Raw genomic sequence first — 27918 nt, 5'->3', positions numbered from 1 at the left:
ATCTAAATTTTGTCAAACATGAAATTGTACCAAAATGTTTCAAGTTGGCAATATTGCAAGAAGACGACAAAAAAGACTGATCAAGAATCACATTAAGTTTGACATTCAGCAAAAGCCAAGATTATCACCATTTGATGAAACGAGTTGAATTTAAAAATTGAAGATAAAAAATCGTTTAAGTTTCCACTCTTATCCTTATTGCATTAATATCTGTCCAAGTCAAGATGCTCAGTTTAATCTCGACCTTTCTTCATTCTCAGAGTATTATTTTTATCAGAGTTTTACTTTTTTGTCAGACGAAAAATGTACACTTTCATGATAGTTGCTTGAGTTGCCTCTCATCCTGTAAATCATATCACAGCAAGGATATTTTACTTTGAGAAGTTTGTCAATTCTTCCTCACTAACCAACAACACACTCCAAGTGTTTACAACTTTTTTTCCTCTTCTCTTGTTTTGCTCTAAACAACTTCTCAGCATTCTCATCTTTATCATTACTTCTTCTTCAATCAATCTGGAATCAGTTTAATCTTTTCTCATCCTCATCAACTTACCTTCAACATTTTTGCCCATCGCAAGACACAAGACGCAGTTGCAACAAAATGAAGAGAGAGAAAACTCAGAAACTTTAACTGCAACCAAAATTCATCATTTACTTTCCTCATTCCCAGTCATTTACTCTTCATCCATGTCAACAGTTTGTATCTTTCACCAGAGTATAAATAAATCCTCAAAGTTATTGTCTCAATTGACTAAATACACTTTGGAATTAGAGATTAATTTGATAATCTCGGTGGACATTTTGTTCTGAAAAGAGAGAAGAAAATTTCCATCATTTGATAAATTAACCTCAATTGTTAATCAACAGTTATATTCACGTAGATATTGCAATATGTTGCTATCAACAGTGTGACCAACACATTATGCCATTGCCAATCATAATCATCCTTTTGTTCTTGAAGCCAATCAATAAAAGTTATCCAAACCAACCATTCTGATCAATCATTTCATGTTTGTACAAGCCAAAAAGTGAAGGGAAAAAGTTTTTCACCAGAAAACAAAAGTTGCACCAAATCAGAGTCGAAACTCGTTTCAACAATTCACCTCAAATCTTGTGTTTTTGGATAATTTGTGCTTTTATATTTACTTTTCATATCTAAAAGTTATTGTCAAAATTCGGATAAAAGTTGTGAATAGTCAATATCAGATACAAACCCTTTCCATGTCTTTACCAAATATCGATATAATTGAGAGTCTTATTGAGAAGAAAAATCTTTCTCAACAGACTTGTGAACCTCCAATCGATATAAGCTCGTTCAACTTTACCGACTATGATTACCAACGAACCCATGGAATTTTCAGAGATTTCAACCTCAAAGAATATTGCAAAATTTTCTTTTCTCTTTTCGTCATTTTGATATCAGTTATTGGTAATATTGGAGTTTTGTTTTCATCAACTTTTAATCGTTCCATTCGTCACACTATACACATTTATCTATCGAATCTGGCCATTGCCGACCTTTTCATTTCCATATTTTGCATGACTGTTTTCCTAATCAATAACCTAACGGACCCATTGTTCATTCTCGGACCAATTGTGTGCAAGCTTAATGCATTCGTGCAAAGTGAGTACAACCTTCAAGTTTTTTTATTCTTGAAACTCAAGGCTACTTCAATGATCGGCAAAAACATTTTTCTTCCAACTTTAATTCCATGTTATTCAGTGAACAAAAAACAACTTGATGATGAAATTATGGTGTGAAAACTTGAATTGCAGTTAATTTTTTAAATAGAAACTCTTGTCCATTATTCTTTTGATTCAAGATTCGTTGGGAGTTTTCACTCCCAATAGTTTGACTTGATAATGTTAACAATATCTTCATTAGCAATTAAAAGAATCTCTTGGTGATAAATCCAGGATAAAGTCGGATAAAGGTAAACATTGCAACAACTGGAATGGTTCCTTGATTCAGATTCTCTGTTTCTTTCATTATTCCATTGAGAATTTTTCGCAACACTTTCTCTTCCATTTCATGTTGTTACTTGACAAAGCTAAACTCTTACAGATTGTTTTGAGTGTAACGAGTATTTCTAGACAGTTCACACAAAAAGCTAAACGTTTATCAAAAACTTTCCTCATAACGATTCATACAGTCGTTTCATGTCGAGTTTCACAGACTTACCATGAAAGCTCTCTTTGGAATCGCATTGGATTTTCAATTTTCCTTTTTTTGATAATCACTATTTTCAAAAAAACTTTGTTCTCTTGATTCAACGAACCATACTTTTAATCAAGATTAAACATCGGAAATTTAATTAAACGTTTAAAAGTAGACTAAAACTTATCTTTAGATAATCTTTCTCCATGAAACAGTCAACTTGACAAATATTTGGTTGCAACTTGACTTGACCAATATTTTTCAATTCAATTTTGTATTAAATAAATTGTTTACTCACGAAAACAGGAAATGAGTAACGAAATTTTTATTATTTAATGTTTCAAATCCAATCTGACTCACTGCGTGGTTTCATCATGTGAAATGGTTCAAAGTAGAATCTCGACATTTTTCATTTCCTAAGTTCTTTGGTTTTTTCCAAAAAAAAAGAAAAAGTAATTTTTTTCCAAAATTTGTTCACCTCTGGTTAAGTTATTAGTTTGGTGATTTTTCATTGAGCTTTTCACTTTCATCATGATATGATCATTGGTCAAAGTTATTGAATGGTACAACTTGTTAACAAGTTGTCACAAATTCATTTGAAACGTGAAGACAAAAATAATGAAAATGTCAACATTTTCCATTCCTTCACCTATTCAAGCAATTCTGTCCAGTGAGACATAACATTGACAGTTATGCCAATCACCTGACATGTCGCTGAATCGACAAGTGATGCATCTAAAACTCGATTATCGTAGATCTTAATGAACCCAAACTCGAAACATCAATAAATGCTATTCATTTAATTATTCAATTCAACAAATTCTTTCAACAGAAAAGTTAAATTCGATTTTTTTTCTCCTGCAAACACAAAGAATTTCAATGATAAATTGAACTTCAAATCTGGAAAATGTTAGCACGTCAAGAAAAAAGAGAAAATCAAAGTTGGAACAAGGATGAAAAGAAAATTTCATTTTTCTTCTTTTCAATCATTTTTCTTTTCTCTTTTCAACTTTTACAAATTTTCGTTTTCCTTTACCTTCAACTAAACAAAAGTAATACTTTTTGCCATCTAAATAATGATAACCTTTCATTTCATGTTGTCGATATTTTCCAACTCATGATATATCAACTCATTTATCAGGTAAAAATGAAAGAGAAAAAACAAAAGTCAGAATAATGTTTGTCATAAGTTTCAATATATTGACCTTATATTGGCCAGAAAAAGGTTGAACAGAGAAAATCGAAAAATTTTGTTCTCTGTTAGAGTTTTTTTGTCTGATAATGTTTTGCACTTGAAATATCGTTGAACAACTACAGAGTCAAGTTCAATTATTATGTTGACCATTAGCCAATATTGATACACCAATAAGGGTCAAATTTTCGATTGTTATCGAACATGGTTCAAAAGATTTTGAAAAGATAAAGAAAATTTTGGACTCGCTTTGAATTCAACATTTTCTGTTGTTGCCATCATTTTCTTTGTTGCATTTTACTTCAGAACTTTTTTTTATTGCCAATTCATTCGCTAGAAATCAATTCCCGGCGGAAAATGATTAATAAAGTTGAACAATATGAAATAATGAAATGGAACGAAATGTGTTTTATCTCGCCTTTTCACCGCTTGTGAGTTGCATTTATTCATCTCTTGAGATGTTCCCAATCGACTCAACTTTTATTTCTCTCTTTATGATGAATTGCACTCTTGTTCGTAGCTCAAGAGGATAACGTGTCTAATACGTGAGAAGTGATGAAAGGGTAAAGTTTGTTGAAAAGTTTATTCTCTCAACATTCCATATCTGACCATTTTTCATGACAACTTTGAGTAAGTGCAAAGTTTCATTCATTTCGTCCGACTAATAGCTTTGGCTATAACAGAGTTTCTTTTGTTGGTCAAATGAATGTTTCAATGAACCATCCAGAGAGCAAATTATTCACAAGACTGACAGTGAATGACATAATGCTTGACCATGAAAGGTTGAATAAAAGAAGAAAAGTTCTGTAGAATGGTTCGATTCTAAAATTCTTTTCAAAACTTTATTTTGTTGGAAATTTTAGATCAAATAAAATGGAACATAGAAATTGATGAAAAAAGAAAATGATGCGAGTCTTGAAAGTGGATAAAATGGTCTTGAAAAAGTTGGTCATTTGAATGAGAATAAGATCTTAAATTGTCATTTGATTCTTCAATTTGTAACAATGTGATGATCAATTGATTTTTGATGCTTTTCAAAATTATTAGATGAATGATCATAACTTTTCAAGTTGCAATAGAAAGTGCTAATTTTAGTAGAAAAACTACAAGTTCGATAAAAGAAATTAGAATTTCGAACTTGATTGATTCTCTCGAGATTTATTTTCTATGTTGATATAATTAGCAGAACTGCAGAATCACTGTGTAGCTGAAATCGAAAGTAATTAAGATAAAAGAGTTTTGCTCATCATTAATCCAACCAAATGTGAATTGATGAAATTTTAAACTTCGAGTTTCTATTTAAAGTAAAACAATTTTAAACGACAACGACACGAAATTGTCTCACTGCTGTAATCGATAATATTAGAATTGCCAAAAGCGAAACTGTACTTTCAGAAGCTACTCTAGAGCATGGAAAGTTTCGTGATGAAAACGCGCACGTTGTTTCTTCCGGATCTCAACTTTGAACCGAAAACTACAGTTTTGATGAGTTCATCAACCAATGCATTTCGGTAAAGCAATTAAAGAATGGATGAGTAAAGGCTCCTCTCAAGAGATTAGTTGGAAGATGAATTCTGGTTGAGTTTGCAAATTCGAGGCTTTTCGGTTGAAATATGAGTAATTGTGGAAAATTGGTTAAATGAATAAATTCAGGACCACAGAAAATCTCTCGAAGCGAAAATCTGAAACTCTTATAGCAAAAACATAACATTTAGCCTAGAGTTAGATCTTTTTTGACACTGAAATCTGATAAGAAATTGTATTTTCTTATTCTGATGAAAAGACTCGGTGTGTTGCATTAGCCTTGCAGCAATCAGTCCCATTGGTTTAACCTTTTTTCATGTTCCCTTCCGTTTCTCCTGAAAACGTTTTTCCATTCAAAGTAAACACGGCGAAATCCTTTTCTTCACTTTTCACTCCCATTAAACTGTTTTTACTTTTCTTCAAAATTCAAGATGAAAAGAACTTTGGACACCTGAAGAAGATGAAAAAAAGTTCTGTAACCTGATAACCATAAGAAAATATATTGTTACTGTTATTATGCCTCTTGAGGCATCTGAATAGTAAATAAAGATACTAATGTTTTACTGTTTTCTGCTCTTAACATTATTGTATTGAAGCTCAAGTAGATTGTCAGGTCAATGTTGACCAGTGAGAAGAAGAAGTAAAAACATTAAAAGATGCAACGAAAAGCAATTCAATTGAGAATTGTAAAAGAAGAAATTCAAGGCAAGAAAAACAATCATGAATTTCCACTCGTTTTGACTCTTGAAACTTTAGTGAATGGAAAGGTCAAAAGAGTAGAATAGAAATTTTAATTTTTAAAGACTTTTTCTGATTGAAAGTTTATCGAGAGACACGACAAATTGTGCCAAGTTTTTGCATTGCCATTGAATAGCAATAAATTTTCCTTTAGTCAATGTTGGCTTGTCGATTGAAAAAAGATCTTGAATTTGGAATGCATAAACTACAGGCAATTACAGAACTTTTTTCATGGAGTATTCCATTCTATTAATCCCATATCAATGCAAACTATTAGATAAACTCTCGTGAGCATAACATTGCCAGTCAATATGGGCACAAATATGTTAATATTGTGATGAGATTATTTGCATGATGAATGATATCAATTGATATTGCTTGCAGTTTGATCATGTATGAAGTTTCTCAATGAATACTAGATTAATTGCTTCAGTGATTTCGATTTAAGCGCATCTGGATCACGAAAAAAATGAGCTCAACTTCGAAACAGTTTCTTCAACTCATCAGCTCCAGTTTCATTATCATAAAATAAACTTGAAATTTTCTTTGCTTCTAATGACTAAATCGACTAGTCTAACGTTGAACAGAAACTCACGCAGCTTAGTTTGATTCGAATGATGAAGAGAGGTTCTTTTAACAAACGAAAATTGCAAGTTCTGCAGACTTTGTTCTTTAGAATAAACTATTTTCTCAAACTTTTTTACTTATTGCTAATCTTCAGTCGAGCTTGCAAAATTCGTCTACGAAATGAAATCAAAGGAAATTCACTTGTTTTCCTTTCAATCTGTCAATCTGACTTGCTGAGGTGAATTCAGTTGGCTTTACTCTGACAAAAATTGAAAAGTTCAGCTTAAGCAATTCAATGAGATTTCCAGTGAAGGGTAACAATTCGAATCTAAGTTTTACTCGAAGTGATACTTTGAGAAATGTTTTGAAAGAGTTGACAGCATCAGTCAAAAGTTGCAAAACACAATTTCACGAACCTCAACGAACACGAAACTGGAAACTGGAAAGGTGAAAAGGAAGGAAAAGTGTTTAAAGTGTAAGAAAATAACCACCGAAATAACCTGATGATTACACGAAAGGAACTTTTATTATTGAATAAGGTTGAGAGATTCAATCTCATCAAGGATCATTTGTTATTCAAATAAACGGTTGTACAAAATTGAATAACTGTTCATTACAATGTACAAAGTAAATGAGATGACTTATGAAAAATATTCAAACTTTTGCTTCTTTGCTTTTAGAAGAAAGGAAAAGTTTAAACTTGAAAAAATGACTTATTCCAGTGTTTTAATGATAATGATGATGATGATGTTTATAATGTAGTTGCTATCATCTTATTACTTGGGAGTATCAAAAGTAAAGTTGAGATTCAACACCATAATGGATATTTGTACATTATGTGTACATCAAAACGTGAATAATGTTTAAATGCATAATGTATTAATAGTCTGAGAAAAGCATTCTGATTCTTTACCATTTACTTAATCTGTGCCCATCAAAAGGTAACATTGAGAGCAAAAAAGTATCTTCACATTTTTACCATGGAACCATATTGTAAGTAAACATGGCAAAGCAAGGGAAGGTCACCAAAAGAAGATGATCAAGAAGGAAAGTTGATTCATTAAGCTTTAACCAATATGATTAAGCATTTGGTAAAGTGGATGAAAGAGTAAATGTGACTTCTAAAGATGAATCGAAAAGCAAATCAGTCAGATTATTTGAGCAATAGATTGGGTAAACCCAATTCTTTGTGGGTTTTTTAATGATCGATGCCAAATGATTAGTCAAAATAGTGAAATTATTCATTTGTTTCGATTTCTTTTTCAATTTACACCCAATTGATTGGAAACATCCGTCAACAGACTTAAATTTTGATTCAAGAAGAGATACAGATTGAATATGGAAAAACCGAAACGATTGAATGAAATTCTCTATGTTGACTAATCATTGAAAAATCCACAAAGACTGCTGAGTTTACCTAATATTATCGACTTATTGATTGAAGACGAGATATACTTTCACTCCAAAAACTCTGCTTTACCTCGAAACATTGTATTGTTAAAGGATAACTTTTTATCTTTTCCGTTCATTTTGCGCACAATTTATTAATAATTGAGATCAATTCTGAGATTCGAGTTTAATCTTGAAAGTTGTGGAAGCGCAAAGCGCAATAACATTTATCTATGCATCTATGCATACAAAAGAGAAAGCCAATTTATCAAATTTTTGTCTCGAAATTTTGGCAAAACTGAGTGGGTTCTAAGAAGAAAATTATACAGCATGAAAGTTCTAGTTCAACTACAACGACTAAAAATAGACAACCTCAGCTCAGACATCAGAACGCTGAGAATAAATGAAAATAGAGGCTAGAGTAAAATGCAGAATAACATGAGCTAACAATAACATTCAGTGAGAGGGATTCTGTTATTAAGGTTTAGGATTCGTTGTTGGACCAAGATTTTATGTAAACTTTATCAAGAATTTATCTTGACTTCCGAGTTATTAATAAAAGTCGAACTCTAATTGATTTGGTGAAATTGCTACCAAACTTCGACTGTATTATATTTTTGTTGTGTTGTAGATCCAGTTTCATTTAATCTTTGAGTTTACTCATTTTAACGATGACTTTTTCATTAATAATTCGAGTATATTAAGTGTTGATTGAATGTTATTGCTCTGAGTAGCAAGAGTTTTGCGATCAGCCAGGATCTGGAGTCTGCTTGTTAAGCATAACTTTGATGCATAAGTGGCTGATGGGTTAAGTGAGATATTGAAGCAATTTGAATTAAAATTACTTCAATTAAGTGAGAAACATGTTAAGGGCAACAGCAAATGTCAAAAAGTCATTTCATCAACTTTAATGGTGTCATTATCATGATTATATCTGGTGCTATCATGATGGTTGGAAGGAAAGTAACAATTGGTTCATAATAAGTTGACTTTTTTTTCTCCTGTTAATATTTCGCCTCAAATTGAATTAACAGTTGGGTTAGGAAAAAGTAATTTCAATTTCACTGTAATGTTGAAAAGTTATTGGCATTAATAGGAATTGACAGTTTTGATTTTGTACAGAAAAGATGAACATGCAATTCATCAATTCCACCATTTCTCTAATCATTTTCTTCTCAATAAAAGAGCAATTCATTTCATGCAATTTTCAATTCCACATTCAACGTGACTGAAGTTGCTCTAAAACAAAACAATTGATTACAAATTTCGCTTTAAATATTGAATGATTGACCAAAAATTTATTTTCTGTTTCATATAAACTTTTTCATCAGCATTTCCAAGCTAACATTCATTGTGACGATCTTTACAAAATTCCCAGACAAATTTTCTTTCCCTTTACGGAATTCTTCTTTTAAGTGGATTAAGGAAAATGAACTGAACCAAAAATTCTTCGACTGCAACTTAAGTAAATACAAAGTGATACAATCCGATGGATCGAAAAGAAAAGAAAAAGCTATTCTTGGATCGAACTTTTTGAAACTCTTTTGTGTCAAAAGTTTGATGCTTTTACTGAACGATGAGAATTGCTTTGCTTCGAGATTGATCAACTTTTAGGTAGACGGTTTTGCATGTAAACTTAGAATCGAAGTTTCTATCGTTTCTCATCGGAATGACGATGGCTTGCAATTTCCATTAGTCACAACGGTTCCAGTTTCTTCATGATGCAGAATTGACTCGACAACAATGGATTTTGAACATTCTTTTTTCACTATCGAGTTATCCTTCTTGTTGTTCAGTGATGCAGCTTTGTGATGATGATAATGATTTGTTCAAGTTTCATTGAACGATTCTTCATCTTTAAGCAATATGTTGATCGTCAATTGAACCATTTTTAGCATTATATTTTTACTCTTTGAAAATAGTCTTTTGCAGAAATAAAAAGCACTTTTCAACTTTTATTTGTATTGTTTGCTCTTCATGCAACATTTATAAAGCCAGACTCAATTCAAAGTTGATGAACAGATCAAAATATCATTTCTCACATTGAAATCCCATACTTTTCTGTCACAAATGAAAGATCGGAGGAAAAGCAGAAAAACTTCAACTTTTCTTTACAAAACACAATTCAAATTTTCCATTACTGATAATGCCATGTTATTTATATTTTGATATTTTTAATGTCAAGTTCAGAACTTTGCACCGAACAACAGAAAGAATAACATCGAATAAAGGTGAATAAAGAATTTGACTCATTCAGTGCAAAAACATTGTTGACTAACCAAAAAATAGTTGCTAAATTTATCGCCGAAAAACTGAACTCCCATTGAATCAAACCCTGAATCTTCCTGGTTATGATTACCATTCTGACTGTCAAGCAACTCATCGACATTGATGTGTGATGTGAGATTACAAATGCTATTATTGTAAGTCAATAATTGATGGACAGAAAACATTCTCTGATGAATCGATGGAAAATTTAATTTTCAATTTTCTCTCATGAAATTCATTCTTTTAAGTTGAATTATGGTTATTAAATGATAATTAAATTTCCAAGATTAATGAAATCATTTCGAAAAATGGACTCAAATTGCAAATCTGAAATGGTTAATGTCAAGCTGTGATATTTTGTTGCAATTGTGTTAACATGATTCAATTTAATTCACCATTTGCGGTTCAATAAAAGAGCTTTAAACTTTGCTTCAATGAACCTTAACCAAAAGGCAAGTCTAGAGCTTCAATAAACTCATCAGAGTTCTAGATTCTAGATTATAAATAATGATTTGCTGGAAAAGTTTCGATGAAAAAACAGATCAATAATAAAGTTGAAAAGAGAAGGCAAAAAATGAAAATGAAGATTCTTCTGCAGTTGAACAGTAAACATTTCAACATTTCAATATTTTTCCACTAAAAGTCATTAATGAAAAGTTCGAAAGAAAACATTGAAAGTTCAAGTACTTCAACTTTTCAATGTTTTAATAATAAAAAAACTTCGAAAGCAATAATTGTTGGAATAATCAAAAGTGAAAATTGAAGGTAAAATGTACTTGGTTTACCCTCAATCTGGCAACTCTTTTAATCGAGATTTTGTTTTTACTCCTTTCACTTCCAACCCTTTTCAAGTTTGAGCTAAATTTACAGTTGCAAATGATCTCATTAACGAGAAATGATGAAAACTGGATCATCTCATTTGGCACAGACAAGTGGCTATAGATGAACGCTTGAAGGAGTTTTGAAATGCAATCATGAACATAGTGACGTGATGAACAAGAGAAAAATCGTTTTCGCTAATAAAGATTTTTTTTCGCAAAATTTCAACTTCCAAAGTAATGAATATATATTTTTTGATGATAAGTTAATTGGAAGAATCAATTTATCTGTGAAAAAAAGAAAGAATCAACATTAATAAATTATTAATTATATCTTGAAGCTATGAGTTGGAATAACATGGAATTGTCCAGATAAAAAGTTGGGAGGAAAAAGTTGATGAAAGGCGGGCGAAAAAGTTTATCTTTACTCATTGCAACCAATTTGTTTGCTCGAAACATTGTAATTGAATTAACCTTTTCTTGTTTCTCTTCTCTTCTCTTTTTATCCAGTGACAAGTTTAACCTCCAGTGTCCTTACTCTATCAGCCATTTCATGTGATAGATTCATTGCCATCATGTATCCACTTCGAGTTCGAGTGACCAAACAGCGAACCAAGGCGGTCATCACAGTCATCTGGATCATTTCAATACTCGTTTCAACTCCATTCCTCTTCGTTCGTAAACACTTACAAATAAAGGTAATTCGAAATGTGAAGCAAAAGAAGAAAAAAAAAGTTGAGAAAAAAAAGTTCTGTCTTTTGTTTGGAGAGAAAATTTTGGACAAAAGAAGGTCAAATTTTCTCTGATTACTTGAACTATTCTTGATTTGATAGAGTAACCAAGTTACTCTTAGTTGATTGAATGTTTGATCGGTGAACAAGAACAAAAATACAAGCTGATTAGCGAGGAAATCCAGGGGAAAAATGAAAGAAAAGAATAGGAGAAAAAAAGGAAAAAAACAAAAGTAAATAGGTATTAATAAAGATTATTAGCAACAGGGAAAAGGATACAATAATAATGAACAATTGAACTGATAATAGGGAACCTTTTCTTTTCTCGTTTGTGCCTTGCTTTGGTTCCGTTTGCAAGGTGATCAAGCAAATTATATCTTCATCATCACTTGAAACTTTCATCTCTTTACCCTTTACACTTGTTTTCCCATTGACCTTAAACTTGTCATTAGCTTGAATCAGTTTAAGAGCATTAAAACATTTTCACCAGAAAAGGAAATCAAGAAAGAGAGAGAAAAAAAGTTAATCTGAAACTTGGATCAACGAAAAAAAAGAGTGACGAAAGTTTACAACGATTTAATGGACTAAGTAAAAGTTTAACAAGTTTATATAATACCTCTTCAAGCCGAAGATTGACTCTTCAACTCTTCATCTATCATTAACGAATCAATTGCTTTACCAATCTTTATTGATAATACTTTGACGATCAGGAAGAAATGTTTCCTTTTTTTACTTTTCTCGACTTTTTTTGTGTACAGATCGATACAGAAAATCCAAGTTATGTAATTTCGAAATTCAGTTGAGATTTTTCAAATGCTGAAAAACCTTGGATTTAATGGGCATATTTTTTCTTGCATCGAGAAGCAAATTGCTTCCATTTTTTTGCAGCCAACATTATTTGTATCGATATATTAAGTTTGCAACTTTTTGGCTCATCAGGTTTAATTATACGTTGTTGAGGAGAAAGTAAATGTGATTCATTGAGCATCAATTGGATGCTGATGAACATTAATTAAGATTAACAAGGTATACATGATTAACTCTCATTTGTTAGCCATGAAAAGAAACAATTTGCTCTATGTTGAAGCTAATGGTTGATCATGATCTTAATCAAGTAAATGTCTATTAACGCATTTATTACTAATGCATTAACTAACATTAACTTGTTTGATGAATTTCGTTGCTTCGAATTATTTTCTGTGAGAAAAATCGAAAAACTAACAATTTCGTTTTCATCATTTCTTTTGTTTGATTAGCATTCAAACACCAACAAGGGAAGTGTCCAAATAACTCCAAAAGGTTTCAAGATTTAGCAGGAAAAGTTGAGTCGAAATCGTTAATAAAATCTTAAAAATCTGAAAAGCTATTTTTGACTTCCTTCTTCTTTTTCGGTTGAGAACTGGAAAGATTCGTGGCTATTTATTCTTACCAATATTATAATCTGGTATTTAAGATTATCACGCTTTAATTAATTCGATCGTTAATTTTCTTTTCTAAATGTTCGTAATTATTTTATTAGATATCATCAGATACTATAATTAATTCGCAGCCAATTTCGTGTTCATTTTTCTCTCATGAAAGGCGAGTTCAACTGAGCATGCTTTTATTTAAGCAATTTAATACAAAAGATGGAAACAATTGTTTCTTTTCCATGAAAATCCCGAGAGAAAACTTTTTTACTGCTTATTCTTTTGTGGTGAAAAAGATTCATTTTTTTCTAACCATAGTTATTGTTATTACAAAATGCTTGGAGTATTTGGTTAAATTAATACAAATGATGAGATAGAAACATAATAACAGTGAAACAATGTGAATCAATTTACAAATTATGCCCAAACCGAAAGAAAGTTGAAAACAGAAACCCAATACAGTTTCATTTGCATCATTATTTGGCAACAAAAACGAGGCAAAACTTGTTCATTATTGAGTTACTATTTTGATTGTCTCATTTAATTGCACTTCATCCACATAAAACCAGAAATTGATTAAAATTTAGAGCCAAAACTTTGGTTTTGGGATCTTTAACTGAATCAGTGTTCTATTGTTCCGAAAGTGGAAACAAATGTTCTCGATCTCCAGTTTGCTCTTAATTGCACCGGGAGCAATCAAATATGAAACAAAGTAAAAGAATAAGAACAAGAACAATCGTACCTGGATAACGGAACAACAATACAACACTGTACTGAATCGGATAAAATTTTCTAAGCATTTCTTGAAAGTGGAAAAAATGAATGACTTTTTGATCCTTTTTTAAAAAGGAATTATGAATGATGAATGGAAATAAAATTTGCAGCAAATGGAAAGAATAAAGATTTTCTTTCTTTTTTTGCCTCTCATCAGATTTACCAGAATCACAGGGAGTCCAAATTGTCCGGCTTTTAGATTTGATGTTCTTATTTTTTCTTTGATTAATGGTTTGCATTTTTCAGGATTATCAAAGAGGGTAATCAAGTTAATCTGATTCACCATGAGCCAACATGAAGATGGAATAAATCTTTTGCTGTTATTGCAATCTTTTTACTCTTCAACCTTTATCTCATTAGCTTCCATGCAAGCAAAAGATTTTCCTTGATTATTGAAACTCGGAATATAGTTCTATCATGTAAAAAGCGAAAGGAAGTTGCAACATGAACAAGTTTCATTTATTTTGTGTTAAAATGGGTTCACAATTTTTCCTCATTTCACTTGTTCCTTACCTTTATCTTATTTATTAGTATGAAAAGTCAACAAAGTATATGTATATCAATTTGTGTTTGTGTCGTTGGTTGGAATAGAGTGAACAATGAGTTTAATGGAATCAACTGAACATGCTTAAGATGCTTCTCGACGTTGTAATTGTTATTAATATCATTATCTTTATCACCATTATTAGTGAAATGTTGTATTTTTGTTGTTGCATTATGATGAACAGGGAAGTCACAGGGAGTGAATAGAAGAAAGAAAAGGAAAAGGACGAAAATATGAAAAGATTTTTAATCCCAAAGCACTTTTGATTCACCTTTTGCTCATAATGTTTATTGCAAGTTGAATTATAGCATTCCATGTTATTAATGGGGAATCCAATAATGATGAATAAAAATGAATAGCTATTCAAGTTATGAGATTTTGATTTATTAATAACATTATTATCATTGCTACTCTCGGTAATATAATAACAACGATCATACCAATATTTGGTGTAGAATGCTATTCAAGAATTGACAGTCATTTTCAGATTTTCACATATTTCATGCAATCATCCGCTGATTTTATTTGTTTCATGCAAATCATTCTATTCAATAAGACTCAATGAGTTTTAATTTATTCAAACTGCATCTATTATATGATTGGACAATGAAAAAACAGTCAAGAAAATTTAATGGACAAAGTATGATAACGTTGCAAGATTTCTTTTGTAGAACTACATACTACTGTATTCAGCTTGATCACTAAAATGGTTAAAACTTTGTAACAAGAAAGTTACAGACTTGAGATTCGAGTATAGTTGACTCTGGTGACATTTTGCCGTGAAGTGTAAATTTTATTCTGATCTTTTCCACCATCTAGGCACAACAATTTTCAGCAGAAAAACCTCCAATTTTTTAAAAAACCGAAAATTGGAAGCATCAATGAATAAGATGTAAAAGTTTATGTTTCTGATCAGTAATTGCCGTAATTGCTCTCTTGAAATCACTGATTGTTGAAACAAATGTTTGATTGCGAGATGCGAAAGTTCGTAAAATATTTTTAAATTCTGTTTTTCTCAAAAAACTTCAGCATAATGCATGGAGAAATAACTAGGTACCAATAACTTTCGTTAATCGAAAAACGGGCACCTAGTATTTTTCAGTTTTTATGTAATTTTGATGCGCTATCTAAAAGTTGACTAACATTTCTTGATAGATTGTAAGTATATAGTTTTTGAAAAGGAAAAGGCTTCTGAAAATATTAGCCTCCATATGCTAAAAGAGAAAATAAACTCAAAGAATTCTCCTCAGAACGGAAAGAAAAAAGACAAAAGACAATTTCAATTTATATTAGTATTTCTTTATTCATTTTATATTGGATGACATAGTTTGAAGAGCAAACATTCTCAGTTTTGCATTTCGCATAAAATAGACAAAAACCCAAAAACGGATAAAATTTCATACCCACATAATTGGACGTTTGCCATCATCCTTAATATTTGAGTTCATTCTTCTTATGGCGAACGTACAGAGCAGCCTGTAACACACCCGTTATTATCTTTGACCTCAGTCACATGTTCTCCAACACGTGCTGTACATTTTACTTCGGCACTACATTTTGAGGTTCTGTGATGCGATGATGATGGACAAATCTACAAGAAGAAAGTAAAAGTTTTTAAATAACTCTCCAAGTGTCTCTTATAATGATTGGAGATTTTAAATTCTCCAAGATTTAAAAATGAGTTAGAATGAGTTTCTTTGTATGTGAATGATACTCACCAGAATGCCCAAGAAGAACAGAATAAAACACATGTAAAATTTCATGATTAAGCTGTATACGAAATGATAGATATAACTCAAGTAACAGTAAACTAATTGATAACTAAATGATCAGAAAGAAGCTTTATATACCTAAATTTTGTTAGCTCGTTGATTAAGATTGACAATCCTTATTTACATAGCTTTCAATTTAAATAAAATTTTAATTAGTAATTCGAAGGATAGTCTAAGGGTAAATTTTCTGCCTTTTCGTGTTAATTCGTCCCCTTTGGTATCAATAAACTGTACTAAATTTTTGTCTGAAACGACTAGAAACTGAAATAAATGAGGCTGGAGAAAGTAAATCAAGTAATAACCAAAAGCAAAACCACAAAAACATTCATCGTTGGCTATTCTTAATTACAGATGATTCAGCAAATGAGTAAGCTTTCTTTTGGCTATGACTCATATCCGAAGAAGTATACGAGAACCTGAAATTGATTTCAAAATGATAATATTAATATGAAAGCTCCTCAATACTTGTTCACTATGTTTCGATGTCAAAGTCATGCTAAAAAATTTTTTAATTCGCGCGGAATGCTGATAAAGGTCAAATAAATATTATTCTATGATGCAATCTGCCAAATCGTGATAATATTATTGTTTAGTTATGTGATTTAATTCTCATAATTTTCCATCCTCTCATCATATCATTTTTCATTGAGTAAAAAAGGTCTAAAAATTCGTAAAAAACTATCTTCTGGTTACTGTAGTTTTGGCTAGTTCGCTTGCAAAGGCCCATGATCATTTTTCATTATTTGTGCATTTCAATTGTATTAAGTTTTGACGCGCGATTCAGATATAAAGTGTCCAGCTTTGCTGGGTGTCAACATATGTTACAGTACCCGATTTTTTGATCTATCACGGTTCATTTTTGTTTATACATTTCCACAGTAAATACGGAATGATTCGCAGAAAATAGCATCATTTCAAAGAGTCTAGAGATAATCCGAAAGATTGTTTATCTGCAGCGTGCATACAAAAGATGTTTTTGATATTAGTGATACTTTTTTTTACATGAATAATCAATCAAGTTTACAAATTAATATAATTTGAGAGCAAACACCCTTTGTTTTCGCTATTTATAACCATTTCATTAGAAACATTGGTGTAGACAAAACAATTTACACAGTAGTTCGTTTAGACTCGAGGACTGAGACTGTATGAAGCTAACATAAAACTAATGAATAATCTGTGCAAATAATGAATATCAATTATTCAATTTTTCCTGCAAATCAATAAACGATAGCATGGTCGTATATTTGCATGAACCCGCTAAATAACATTAGATTCCTTAGTTATTGTTAAACTTTGTTTGTAGCTTTTATGTTCAAACTTTTTACCAACAAAGCTTTTAAGTTGTGTGTAACACATAAAATTAGCAAGCAGCTCTCAAATTGCATTACTTTAGCATTGGAAAAACTAAAATGCATTCAATATTCTTGACAATTATAAAAATGGCCTTTTAAAAATATTTTGAACCAAATGCTGTCTAGACAGAAAAATGAAGATTCAGTGTTTGCCTTTAAAATGTTAATCAGAGGTTGCATTTGTCTGAGCGTAGCGAAGAATCAGTCCATAGCTCGGAAAATACAGGGTTCCTACGCTATTTCGGAACGCATGAAAATGATCATAATTTTAGAATCAGTAATAATTGAAGAATAATTTCTTAATAAAATGAAAATTTAACTTTGGGTGATCAGTTCTGTTGTGATTCAAATTGTTTTCTCGCAATTTTGATGCACATTTTTGCTCTTTTATAAAAAAATCGGTGACACTTTCGGGCTCTTCCATTTTCGATCACTTTGAAAAATTCTTTGAAATGAAAGAGTGAATTCATAAATTGGGCTTAATTTTTTAGTTTACGAAAAATCTGCTTAGAAAAATAAGCGGTTCAAAAGTTATTAAGAATTTTCTGCGTTCCAAAATAGCGTAGGAAGCCTGTACAAAAAATAAATCGAATCCTCAGGCACTGTTGTACCTACTTCTTTCAATTTCACAACACAGATGTTCATTCTTATCAGATCAGCAAGAGTACTTTTCCGTTTGCATGCTTCCATTTACAATTTTTAGGCGCAGAACTGGTTCACTGAAATGCATGAGCTAACGAGTTATAATAGATAAATAAAACTTGTTATAAATGTTTTCATACTGCCAGTGAAAGGTGCTATTCTTGAAAATCACAATAAATGCGCTTTTTTGCTTCATCACTGTTTATCCTTGGAAGTCTATTCAAATCATCGCCATAAAAATTTAAAATTAATTATTTTTTACCTAGGCATGTCAAAGTTGAAACTCTTTCGCGATCAAGCTTTCTAATTAAAATGCAAATTAAAAATTTTAAGATTGAGGTTCTTTATTTGTGATGAGATATCTATGGTAGTTGAGCTACTTTGAGTGACCTTGCAATATTCAGCTCATGATTTTTCCATTTGCGGAAGATTATATTTGAATCTGTAGATTCAGTCCTTCAATCAATCCAGTATCAATTCATCAAAAAAGTTCATTCAATACTTCAATATCTGCAGCAAAATGCATATTTTCTTGATATTAATTGTTCTTATATTTGTATCAATGAGCATTTTCCTCCTCGAAATGCTAATCTGATTCAAAGAAACCTCTGATTAAATGCATACTGAGGAAAAAAATATTTGCTCAAGACAACTAATGAGATTAATCTGAACATTTATTCAAAAATAATTCTCTAGCATTTTTTCTTACACCACATTTTGCCCATTCAATCAAGTCTTATATTTCCAATGACTTTACTTTCACCCAAGTTGAATCTAAATTGCGATGAAAAGATAATGAAGCTGAGTCAATATGAAACAGTAAACCCAATTATCTGTAACTATCTTTCCACAGTCTTTTGAGAGTTTGCTAAAAAAGCTACAGTAAAATGATCTAAACGATTCATCTTTTGAGAGGAAAAAGATTCAGTTTACCATGAATAAGGTAAGACGAAATTAATAATAATAATTGTCTATCAACACATTGAATGAGTCTAAACAGTTTTACAAGTAGCTTAGGTAAGCTGAGTAATGAGCTTGTCAATAAAGTTTGTTAGTTCGTCAAAAGTAGGGTAAATGCATGTTGCCCTGATAAAATCTTCAAATCTATTAGAATAACCCATTTTTTAATCGAATCCAAAAATTTTTATCAAATGATTAAAAGTAAATTTAATTCCATTTTGACAAGAGAATTTTTATCGAACATTTTCCTCGAGATTGAATCTGAAAGAAAAGCTCATTTCTACCAAGAACAAAAATTAATGTTCACTGTTTCAATTTACTCGCCTGATTATTTCTCATTTTTCAAAGTCTATACAAAACAGTTGTTCTATCAGCTGAACAATCTTTTTTTATTCAACTTTATTTTCCAACTTTTCATGGTAAATAATTGCTTTCTTAACATTTGACGAATAATCTGAAACATTGTTAATCATTTGTTGCTATCCTGAGATCTGCATAAAGTTGGCATCATTTCATGTTTACCATCATTCAGTTCACAAATGAAATATTTTACCAAATCTGACAGTTTCAATCTATTCAAGTGTGACAGTTCAATTTGAATTCAATATTTTAAACGATTTTCAATGTTTCTCTATCGATGTGACTCGAATTGATGTCAATTGTAAAAATTGAACATTTTTCTGTATTCTTCTTTTTCTTTTCATTTTTCAACTTCATTTGATTCAACTATTAACTTGCAACCTTTTCTTATCACCTTTTTAGTGGCGCAACTTTATTGAAACAAACTGTCAAGAAGTTTGGCCAGGTCACACCGTTTACGATCCAGAAAAGGAAAGATGTATAACAACTTATCCGGGGAAAAAATATTACTATACTTTTGTTACGATTGCACTATTTTTCTTACCAATCATCATAATGACCACAGCATATGTTTTAATAATTTGGAAACTTTGGATAACCAAGCTTCCTGGTGAGAGTAATGCTGCCTCAATATGTGCACAACATCGAGCCAAGAAAAAGGTGAATTGCAATTTAATCCTTCAAAAGGTTTGACATCTTGAATTAACAAATTTCATGTTAGCAGAAAATTGCTGAAATGAAAGTCTTTAATGCCTTAAACAACCTCAATCAAACAGTCAAGGGTTAAAATGAAATCAATTTCCGTATACGAAAAAATTTGATTGAAAAAGCAAAAAAAGATTTGACTGAGACTCGAAATAGAACCAAAATTGAATCAACTTTTTTCGACTTTACTAAATTGATTACATTGACGCATAAAAAAAGTATAACTTATCAAAATGAAATGATACATTTCAAGTTTAACATGCCACATTAGCAGGGTGCTGATGAATGTTTTCGGTATTTGAGTGACAGCTTTAGTATTTCTTGGAGTCTGGATATTATTTTCACAAGTTATGTTTTTATTTCTCAGGTAATCAAAATGGCTTGTATTGTTTTACTCGTCTTTGTTTGCTGTTGGGCACCTCTGCAAATAACATTAATCTATTCAGAATTTTTTCACTCACCTTCGGAGCGAGGACAAGTAAGTATCGATAACTTCATTTTTGCCTTTTATAAAGTAATATTTGAAAACTTTCTTTCAGAGACAATCTTAAAGGTCAAACAATTTTGACTGAATTTTTCCTTTGAATCCTTGAAATGAATTTTATCTGTCATTTGAACATTGTTAATTTTTCTTTTCGATGAACTAGAATTGACTTATTTTATCATTTTTTATTAAATATTCCAAACTTTTTTATCTTCTCTGTGAGTCATTAACGCTCAAGGATACAAATGTTGATATTGACTTATAAAAATGTCAATATAAATATTTGCAATTTTTTCTGTTCTGCATTCCTTTCTTTCTTGCTTCGTCTGACAAGTTTATGAGCTTAACTCTATTTGCGCATTCATTTAATAGTAATCTAACCATATCAGGTTGAACTGAGCAAATATCATTCAACTAATGATATGCAACATTATTGATTCCAGATTTAGCAGCCTTTATTAATGTATTTTATTGAACAGTTAACTTGCTTTGGTTTATGCATAACAAGTCGTTCAGCATCACACATATAAAAATCCATGTTTATACATTAATGTCATAAAAAGGTATCAACAAAAAGAGTTTCTCGAAATTCATTAACTGGATACATGTCAATGTGCTAATGTTTTTGATTGGCATTTGATTCGGTAAAGTAAAAACTGTTTAATGTTGTAATCAAACTCAGCAACAGCAATTCGACTTCTCGAGGGAAAATAATGTCTCCTTTATTAGCCAAAAAGAGTTGGAAAATATTTCGATTGATATGATTTCCATTAAATTACCTGTTGAAATGATTCAAAATGTACATAATAGTTGTCTACTTCAAGTTGAATCAATTTAAACAAACAAGTCTCAGTTTGCAATTTTCAGTCAACACAAAGTCGTTTTCAAATCAAGTTTAAAATGAAAAAATACTTTCAACTCATTTGTTTATGAATAAACATTTTTCGTTTTAAAATTCATCTGCAAACATGAAAACCAAGTTGAAAGAATGCAAATTTTGCATAAAATATTCATTCGCCAAGAAACTTGTCAATTAAGCCAATCATGTATAACTAAATGTTCATACTTTTTAATACACTTTTGCTTCAAAGTTTCAACATTTTACCTTTTCTTGCCTTTCTTCAACAGTTGCCTGGTTGGTTTCGTCAAGCATCTTATTTGGCAATTTTCGTTGCATACTCCAACAGTGCCATAAATCCAATTATCTATGGAGGATTTGATAAAACTTTTCGTCAAGCTTTTGGTACGTTTATAAGTTGCCATAGTTTTAACCCAGTTCCTCGAGTTATCCGTAAGTAAAGTGCTTTCTACTCATCTCAATGAGCACAGTAGATAGAATCCAAATCTCTTGTCAAATATTAATGAATGGTTCAAGATTAGGGATTGAAAACAAAAGTGTTGGAAAGAAAGTTTGAAGAGATAAAAAAGTTAGTAAAACAATTGAATGAAAAATTGTACCTGAGTATTGCCATGATTTATTTAAAGGTTACATTTAGAGGTTAATCTGTTGAAACATTTCTACGTTCATCATTTAATTTAATTTCTTTCCTTTCCTTTTCCCCTCAACCATTGAATGTGTTTTTTACTTTTGCTTATGTTTTTTATTTTTTCTTCTTCTTTTCTGCTCTTTTCATTTTCTTCTTTTTGCAGTTGTTCCGGAAAAGAAATCACGAAATAATTACCTTACTAATACTTATAATGTTAACCAATTCTGAAGGAAGATTGTAAAAGAAGCTCGAAACTCTCATCTTTAACCCTTTTCCTTTTATCATCAAAGTCAACTGAACAATAATGTTGTGGAAGGATGAGATTAGAGAATGATAAAAACTCAAGCCTTTCCTTTGTGTTTCAAGTCTGTTCTGATCCTTAACCTAGCCTGATCCAACCTAATGAGTGGATGGTTTTAAAGTTCATGATTGCAGTTGAATAACTTTTGCCTGCTCTGTTTAACTCTGTGAGGACACATTATGCAGCATTGAGCTCGACACAGAAGTTGACAAAGAGACAAACTTTTGGGTAAACCTTGAAAAGCTCACTCAAGTAATTTACAAACTTGATAAAATAAAAGGACAGTGACTCTGCCTGCTTCTAAGCCAGAGATTTTTCAATGTCTATCAATAGTGGACACCTGATTCTATAAGAAATGTTCAAAACCTTAAAGTCGATTTTTTCGATAAAGGTTTTTAGTGCTCTAAAAATGCTCAAAAAAGTTTATAGTTTAAACTCCAAGTCAGGACTTCAAGCCAATGTTTATTGCCATTACTTTTGATAAACTTAGAACTGATCAAAAAATAGCGCTTTGGATAATAGAGTTAGAGAAAGAATCGATTAAGAGTTTGTTAGCAATTAACACCAATTTGTAAGCATTGCTAGACTAAAGAGATTAATGGAAATTTCATTGATTTTCATTAATTATCTGGAAATCTTTGTCCATTAATTTTCCACTGACGCTGACATTGGTCAATCGATTATTCGTTGAGTCTCCAAACAGTGTGAAATGAAATACTTTTCACTGAGCAGCAACAATACAAAGTAAAAGACGAAAACATTGGATTGAGATTTTGATCCGTTTTCTTGAATTTCCATTGAAACTGTATTCTTATGATAAAAATTTTACTAATTTCGTTCTTTCATTGATTTTTCAAGATGAAAGACCCAAAACTCTTGAAAACTCTGGCAAAGTTCGAGCTCTCTGACCTGTGTTTCACAAAGTGAGCAGTCGACGTCCACGCCTAAACTGACAGTGCAAAATGTTAAACTATCCATTTAAAGAGCCTTAACATAATGGAATTGATTTTATCACTAGATAACAATTTACTAATGATTTTAATATAACGCTAGTTTTGTAAAACCTTTATGTCTAAACCTATGTTTATCTTTTGCTATAAAAATTATTGTGCTCAATTTATATGAAAAAAAGCTCAAATTGTTAACTAAAACTAAATGTCTAAAATAAAAACCAATTAATAATGAATAATTTATCGAAATTTATTTTAAACATTTCAACTTTTCTTTCTTTTTAATGGTTGAACCACAAATAAAAAGATGAAGTAAAATGAATTTAGGCAAACATTTTGACAAACCTTGCCTGTTTTGTTGACAGAATGAATTGATAACCTTTTCTCATGAAAACATGGAAACATGGGAAGCACATAATATGGGAATGAATATAATGAACCACAATTTTTCTTCTCTTGTTCCAAGTTATCTGAATATTATTGATTAGCAAAAAAAGAATGTAATATTTTGTCAGAACCAAAGCTATTCAATCTTTCATCGAGAGTCTTTGTTCCAACTGTTCATTGTTTTCCATTAATATTGTTGACTATTTGTAATAAATATATGCTAATAGTAAGATTAATATGAAACTTGATGCACCATTGTTCATGTTCTTATCAATAGAATTCTGGAAAGCAAACATTCTATTGTTTCTCGATGAATATTCAATCAAATTTCCAATTAAACCTTTTTTCGTCTTTTGATACAAATGGAACAATCAGTGGTTTCCAATCATGTTTTATCAGAGAATCGAAAGAAGCCTGAGTTTTCATTATTCGTTGGAAATTAAACTCAGAATTTGATAAATCTTTAAGTAATAATAGATTCGAGTTTAGACTTTGAAAATAAAATTTTAATTTCGTTTTTTGATTGAATTTTCAATAAACTATTTCTTTATCGGAAATGACTTTCAGTCAAAGATTCATTATCTCAATATTCATGTGCTAACATCTTGGGATCAAATTGAAGTTTCAAGTGAAGCTGATATTCATAATAACTTCATTAGAAGAGATTCAATAAGAATTGGGTTGAAAGTTGATGAGAGTTGATCAATAGTCGAAAGAATAGGTTGACTTGGTTTAATCGAATGAATGCATTCTCTGATTTCAAGTTTACTTGTGATTCATGGCAGAACTAAATATTCAAGTTGATTGATGTTTTAATTAAATCAGGAAACTTGTAATAAATGCCTTGAAGGAAGAAGCATAGTTATCGTTTCAATATTTTGTTCATTTGTTTGCTTGAAGAGAGAGAAATAGTTGTGTTGCAATAGTCGCATGTCAATGATGGATAAATGATGATACAAGAAACAGTTGATTTTGGACCATTTAATGACAATAAAGGTATAATTAGAATGTTCAGATTGACTTTATTACATTGACTTTTTTTCTCTCGCTTGTAGTGAGATTAATTGAGTAAACAGATTTGTTGCGCTGTACACCATGAATACAGAATTGATTGGAAAGAGAAAGAGAGAAAAGTTGAAGAATCCATTAAAGATATAAACTTTTTCTGGTCAATTGTAATTGTTGAACACGATAAGAAGATTTTGTTGTTTTGCTTTCGTCTTTACTCGATATTTTGTAACATTACATTGAGACAACATTAGGAGACATTCAACAATGTGCAAGTCAATTGAATCAACAGAAGGAAGGAAAGACAAAAAAGGTTAGAAAATCAATTTCAAGATCTAATAGAATAAAAGAATTTTCTTTCAATCTTAAGTAAGCTTCTAACAGTTGAATGTTTCTAATCCAATGAGAAAATATCATTCCAATGAAACCAAAATCTTGACCATTCTCTTTATTTAGACTGATGTCCAGACAGCCAAATGGTCGCTAATTGCAAACAATTAGACTTGAAAAGAAACAGAGAAAACGAAATACTTCGAAAAATTTGTATCGATCGATTTGCCACAAAAGGAAAGAAGTAGCGTTTGACGAATGATTCGAGAAATTTCCTGTTTTCAGAGTTCGATATTGTTGTATGGATGAGTCATGGAATTCAAGGTTCGAAATGTAATTTTCGAGTAAAGTGTGAAATAGATTTGCTCATTCAAGTTGAACTTGAAAATATTGAGAAATGAATGAAAATGTGAGCGAAAAAAGAAACGATAAAAACTTTTCTTTTTCATGGCAAAAGTTAAAAGCTTTTCACTTTGCAATGAAGAAATGACGATCATAGAGCAAATGTTGTTCAGTTCCGTTGTTCATCATGACTGTATCTTATGAGAATCAAGCCATTTATTTCACCCACTCAGTTGAAGGATGAAAAATTTCTCAAAACTGAACAGAGAAAAGTGTTCAATATTTTGATAAATTGATTTGAATGATAACCTTCAATCTGTGATACTTCAGAAAATCTCCTTTTCTTTCCTAGTTTATTGTTGAATAATAAAATTAACCATTTCCATGTTACATGGTGTTGTGACAAAGTGAAATAAATCTTAAACTTTTTTGCCTTCCCTTGGCCAACATTATTGTTATTGCATACATTGAGATGTAAATGCAACAATGAACATGAAAATTGTTTAATCAAACTCGAGTCAAAGGGAAACTCATTTAATCAGATAATTTGTATTCACAGTGAAATTAGGTAACAATGTCTTGAAACAAATGATTTTAGTGCGAAAAAAGATTGAAACGTTTTTTTTGTTCTTCTCCTTCGTTTTTCCCTTCATGTGTGTATGTGCATTTTATTGTACCATTTATTATTCATTTCATTTTATGCATCTTATAGTGTTCATTGTTGTTGGTGATGAGGAAAGAAATGTGAACGAGAAAAAAATAGGACAGGAAAATAATCAGACGGAAAAAGAAGAGAATCTAAATAGATTATCTTATCATGCTCATTATTATTGCATTTTTTGCTTTTGCCAATTTGATAGACACCAGTAAGAAACTTGTTTTCAACCACTTTTACTCCCAATGCAATTGAACAAAAGCTTCAAGAGTTTATCATTAAAAAACAAGCAAACAACAGCTTTTAGAAATGAGTAAGATGATGCAAAAAAAACAAAACAACAAAACTCTTTTCTCTCTGCATTTTGCTACATTTTCTGTACAGGAATGTCAGACAAACCGAACAAGGCTAAGCTGTTTAATGGCGATGCTGCAACTACTTCAGCACGATCAAATATGAGTGGAACTGGAACTCGTTTGGGATCAACTTTCAAAACTTCATTAACTCAAGAGACTGATGCTCTTTAATGTAACCATTGAATTTCATTTAATGCAAAATTTCAATGTATATTTTATTCATTAATGTAATTTCAAACAATTTTCAATCTCTTTCAATGTTGAAATATCATTCTATCAACTTTAAAAATTGTAATAAAAAACTGATGACCAAAAAATTGCTATGACTTCATCATTATCTCAATTTGTTCGTATATGTAAATTGATCCATTACGAAAATTTATTTCAATTTATTATACAATAGTAAAGTATAGTTTCTTTGCAACGCATTCGAGCTCACATATGCATTTTACAAAAGTTTTATGCTCAATGCTGAAACTAATTCAGGTATATTGAAAGTACACTCACAGCCATCTATTGGTTGAATCCTGAATTCAGTTGCACCTTGAGTTCTTATTCTGAAGCTTGCTAGGATTTCAAAAACTAATCTTCAAGCTGGTAGCTGATAGACTCAATGCAAAAATATTCAGTAATTTTACGCCATTCCAAGCAAACTGTTAATTTTTGAAGAACCATTCCAAAAAGCATATAATAAAAGTCTAAACTTATGTTTACTATAGCTATGCACATCGAGCTTGAAAATCACCGATCCTGTCATCTCTGATTGAAAGTAAAATGTAATATTCCATGCATTTTTAACAAAAATCAGTGCCATCTGATGATTAGTTGTCAACTTATTCAATCTATTAGGTTCTAAATTTTTAGTCGAGTAGGCATTCTAACATATCCAGAAGCAAAATGCAAATGAACTTTCAATGCATCTCTAGCAAAAACTACTCAAGATAGAGATTTTTCATTGTCAAAATACGATTTATCATGGTTTCATTAATACAGCCACTGAAATTGAGATGCAAACATTTTTAATATCGTGTGCGCATATCGAGATAGTGTAATTGAGTTTAAGCAGTGTTTAGTTGATAAACTATCAATACCTGCGTTAACTTTTCAAAAAATGTTTGCAACTCAATTTTTGTGGCTGTATATAGAAGTTTTGATTCACTCTCGATCTGTTTTGATTATCTTACAAGAAAAGTGTCTCAGGTGTCTCGAAAATTCCCGATCGAGTCTAGGGTCATTTGATAGAGCACAAAAAACTAAAAACAAATCAGCGCCTCTGCATCACTGATTAAACTTTCTGCTACACTTGTCAATGTTGCGTAATTTGTTTACAGCTTTGAGGTTACAAACCTCTATCTTAGCATTGACAGATTCATCTTTAAACATTTGGTTTTGTTACTTGATGTAGCGTTTCTTTTCTTTTGTCAGCAACAATTTTTTTGGTGTCAGTTAACGTTTCACCCAATCCTTTCACAGTAATGATTGCTCTGGAAATATGGGCCGGTGGATTATCTCCGATGAATTTCTATGTTTTTTTATCATGATCGCAAGAGTGGCACAACGACTGTAGATAATTAAAATTAACTGATTTGAAATTGATATATATAACTCATCGTTGCGGAGTTTCTGACATATTGATTAAACAAATAAATTAAACAAATTAATTAATTACTTGATAGGGTTATAAATGTTATCAGAATTAGTGCTAATGAAGT

General features: G+C 30.9%; 1 protein-coding gene and 1 long non-coding RNA gene across 4 annotated transcripts; one reads left to right on the top strand and one right to left on the bottom strand.

The window, feature by feature from the left end:
* Positions 1-662: 662 nt before the first annotated feature.
* Positions 663-26523, top strand: LOC107365352 (QRFP-like peptide receptor). 3 transcript variants are annotated; one of them, XM_015932842.3, is made up of 6 exons: positions 663-1624; positions 11165-11352; positions 19604-19861; positions 20274-20384; positions 21519-21681; positions 26235-26523. In XM_015932842.3, exons 1-6 carry the CDS (start codon positions 1222-1224, stop codon positions 26375-26377), a joined length of 1266 nt encoding a protein of 421 aa, XP_015788328.1. In that variant the 5' UTR covers positions 663-1221; the 3' UTR covers positions 26378-26523. The 3 variants fall into 3 exon arrangements, with proteins under 3 accessions (XP_015788328.1, XP_015788330.1, XP_015788329.1); XM_015932844.3 differs by lacking the exon at positions 26235-26523 and adding an exon at positions 23037-23364 and having other exon boundaries at positions 682-1624; XM_015932843.3 differs by lacking the exon at positions 26235-26523 and adding an exon at positions 22041-23364 and having other exon boundaries at positions 1005-1624.
* On the bottom strand, positions 15396-15931 carry LOC112539175 (uncharacterized). The gene is made up of 2 exons (XR_003082829.2): positions 15831-15931; positions 15396-15703 (listed from the first exon to the last, which is right to left on the bottom strand). It is a non-coding gene; the product is annotated as an uncharacterized LOC112539175 (long non-coding RNA).
* Positions 26524-27918: the final 1395 nt, after the last annotated feature.

Source organism: Tetranychus urticae, chromosome 3 (genome assembly GCF_039701765.1).
Source record: "Tetranychus urticae isolate SD_2017Ah chromosome 3, NJAU_TeUrti_SD_1.0, whole genome shotgun sequence".
Lineage (NCBI taxonomy): Eukaryota > Metazoa > Arthropoda > Arachnida > Trombidiformes > Tetranychidae > Tetranychus > Tetranychus urticae.
This window is presented reverse-complemented; position numbering and strand designations above follow the sequence as displayed.

What these genes read in the sequence shown, in the direction of transcription:
- LOC107365352 (XM_015932842.3), top strand. Translation starts at nt 1,222, where the DNA reads ATGTCTTTACCAAATATCGATATAATTGAGAGTCTTATTGAGAAGAAA. An exon ending in GCTTAATGCATTCGTGCAAA is followed by an intron (nt 1,625 to 11,164) that starts GTGAGTACAACC and finishes CTTTTTATCCAG; the next exon opens with TGACAAGTTTAACCTCCAGT. An exon ending in CCCAGTTCCTCGAGTTATCC is followed by an intron (nt 21,682 to 26,234) that starts GTAAGTAAAGTG and finishes TTTTCTGTACAG; the next exon opens with GAATGTCAGACAAACCGAAC.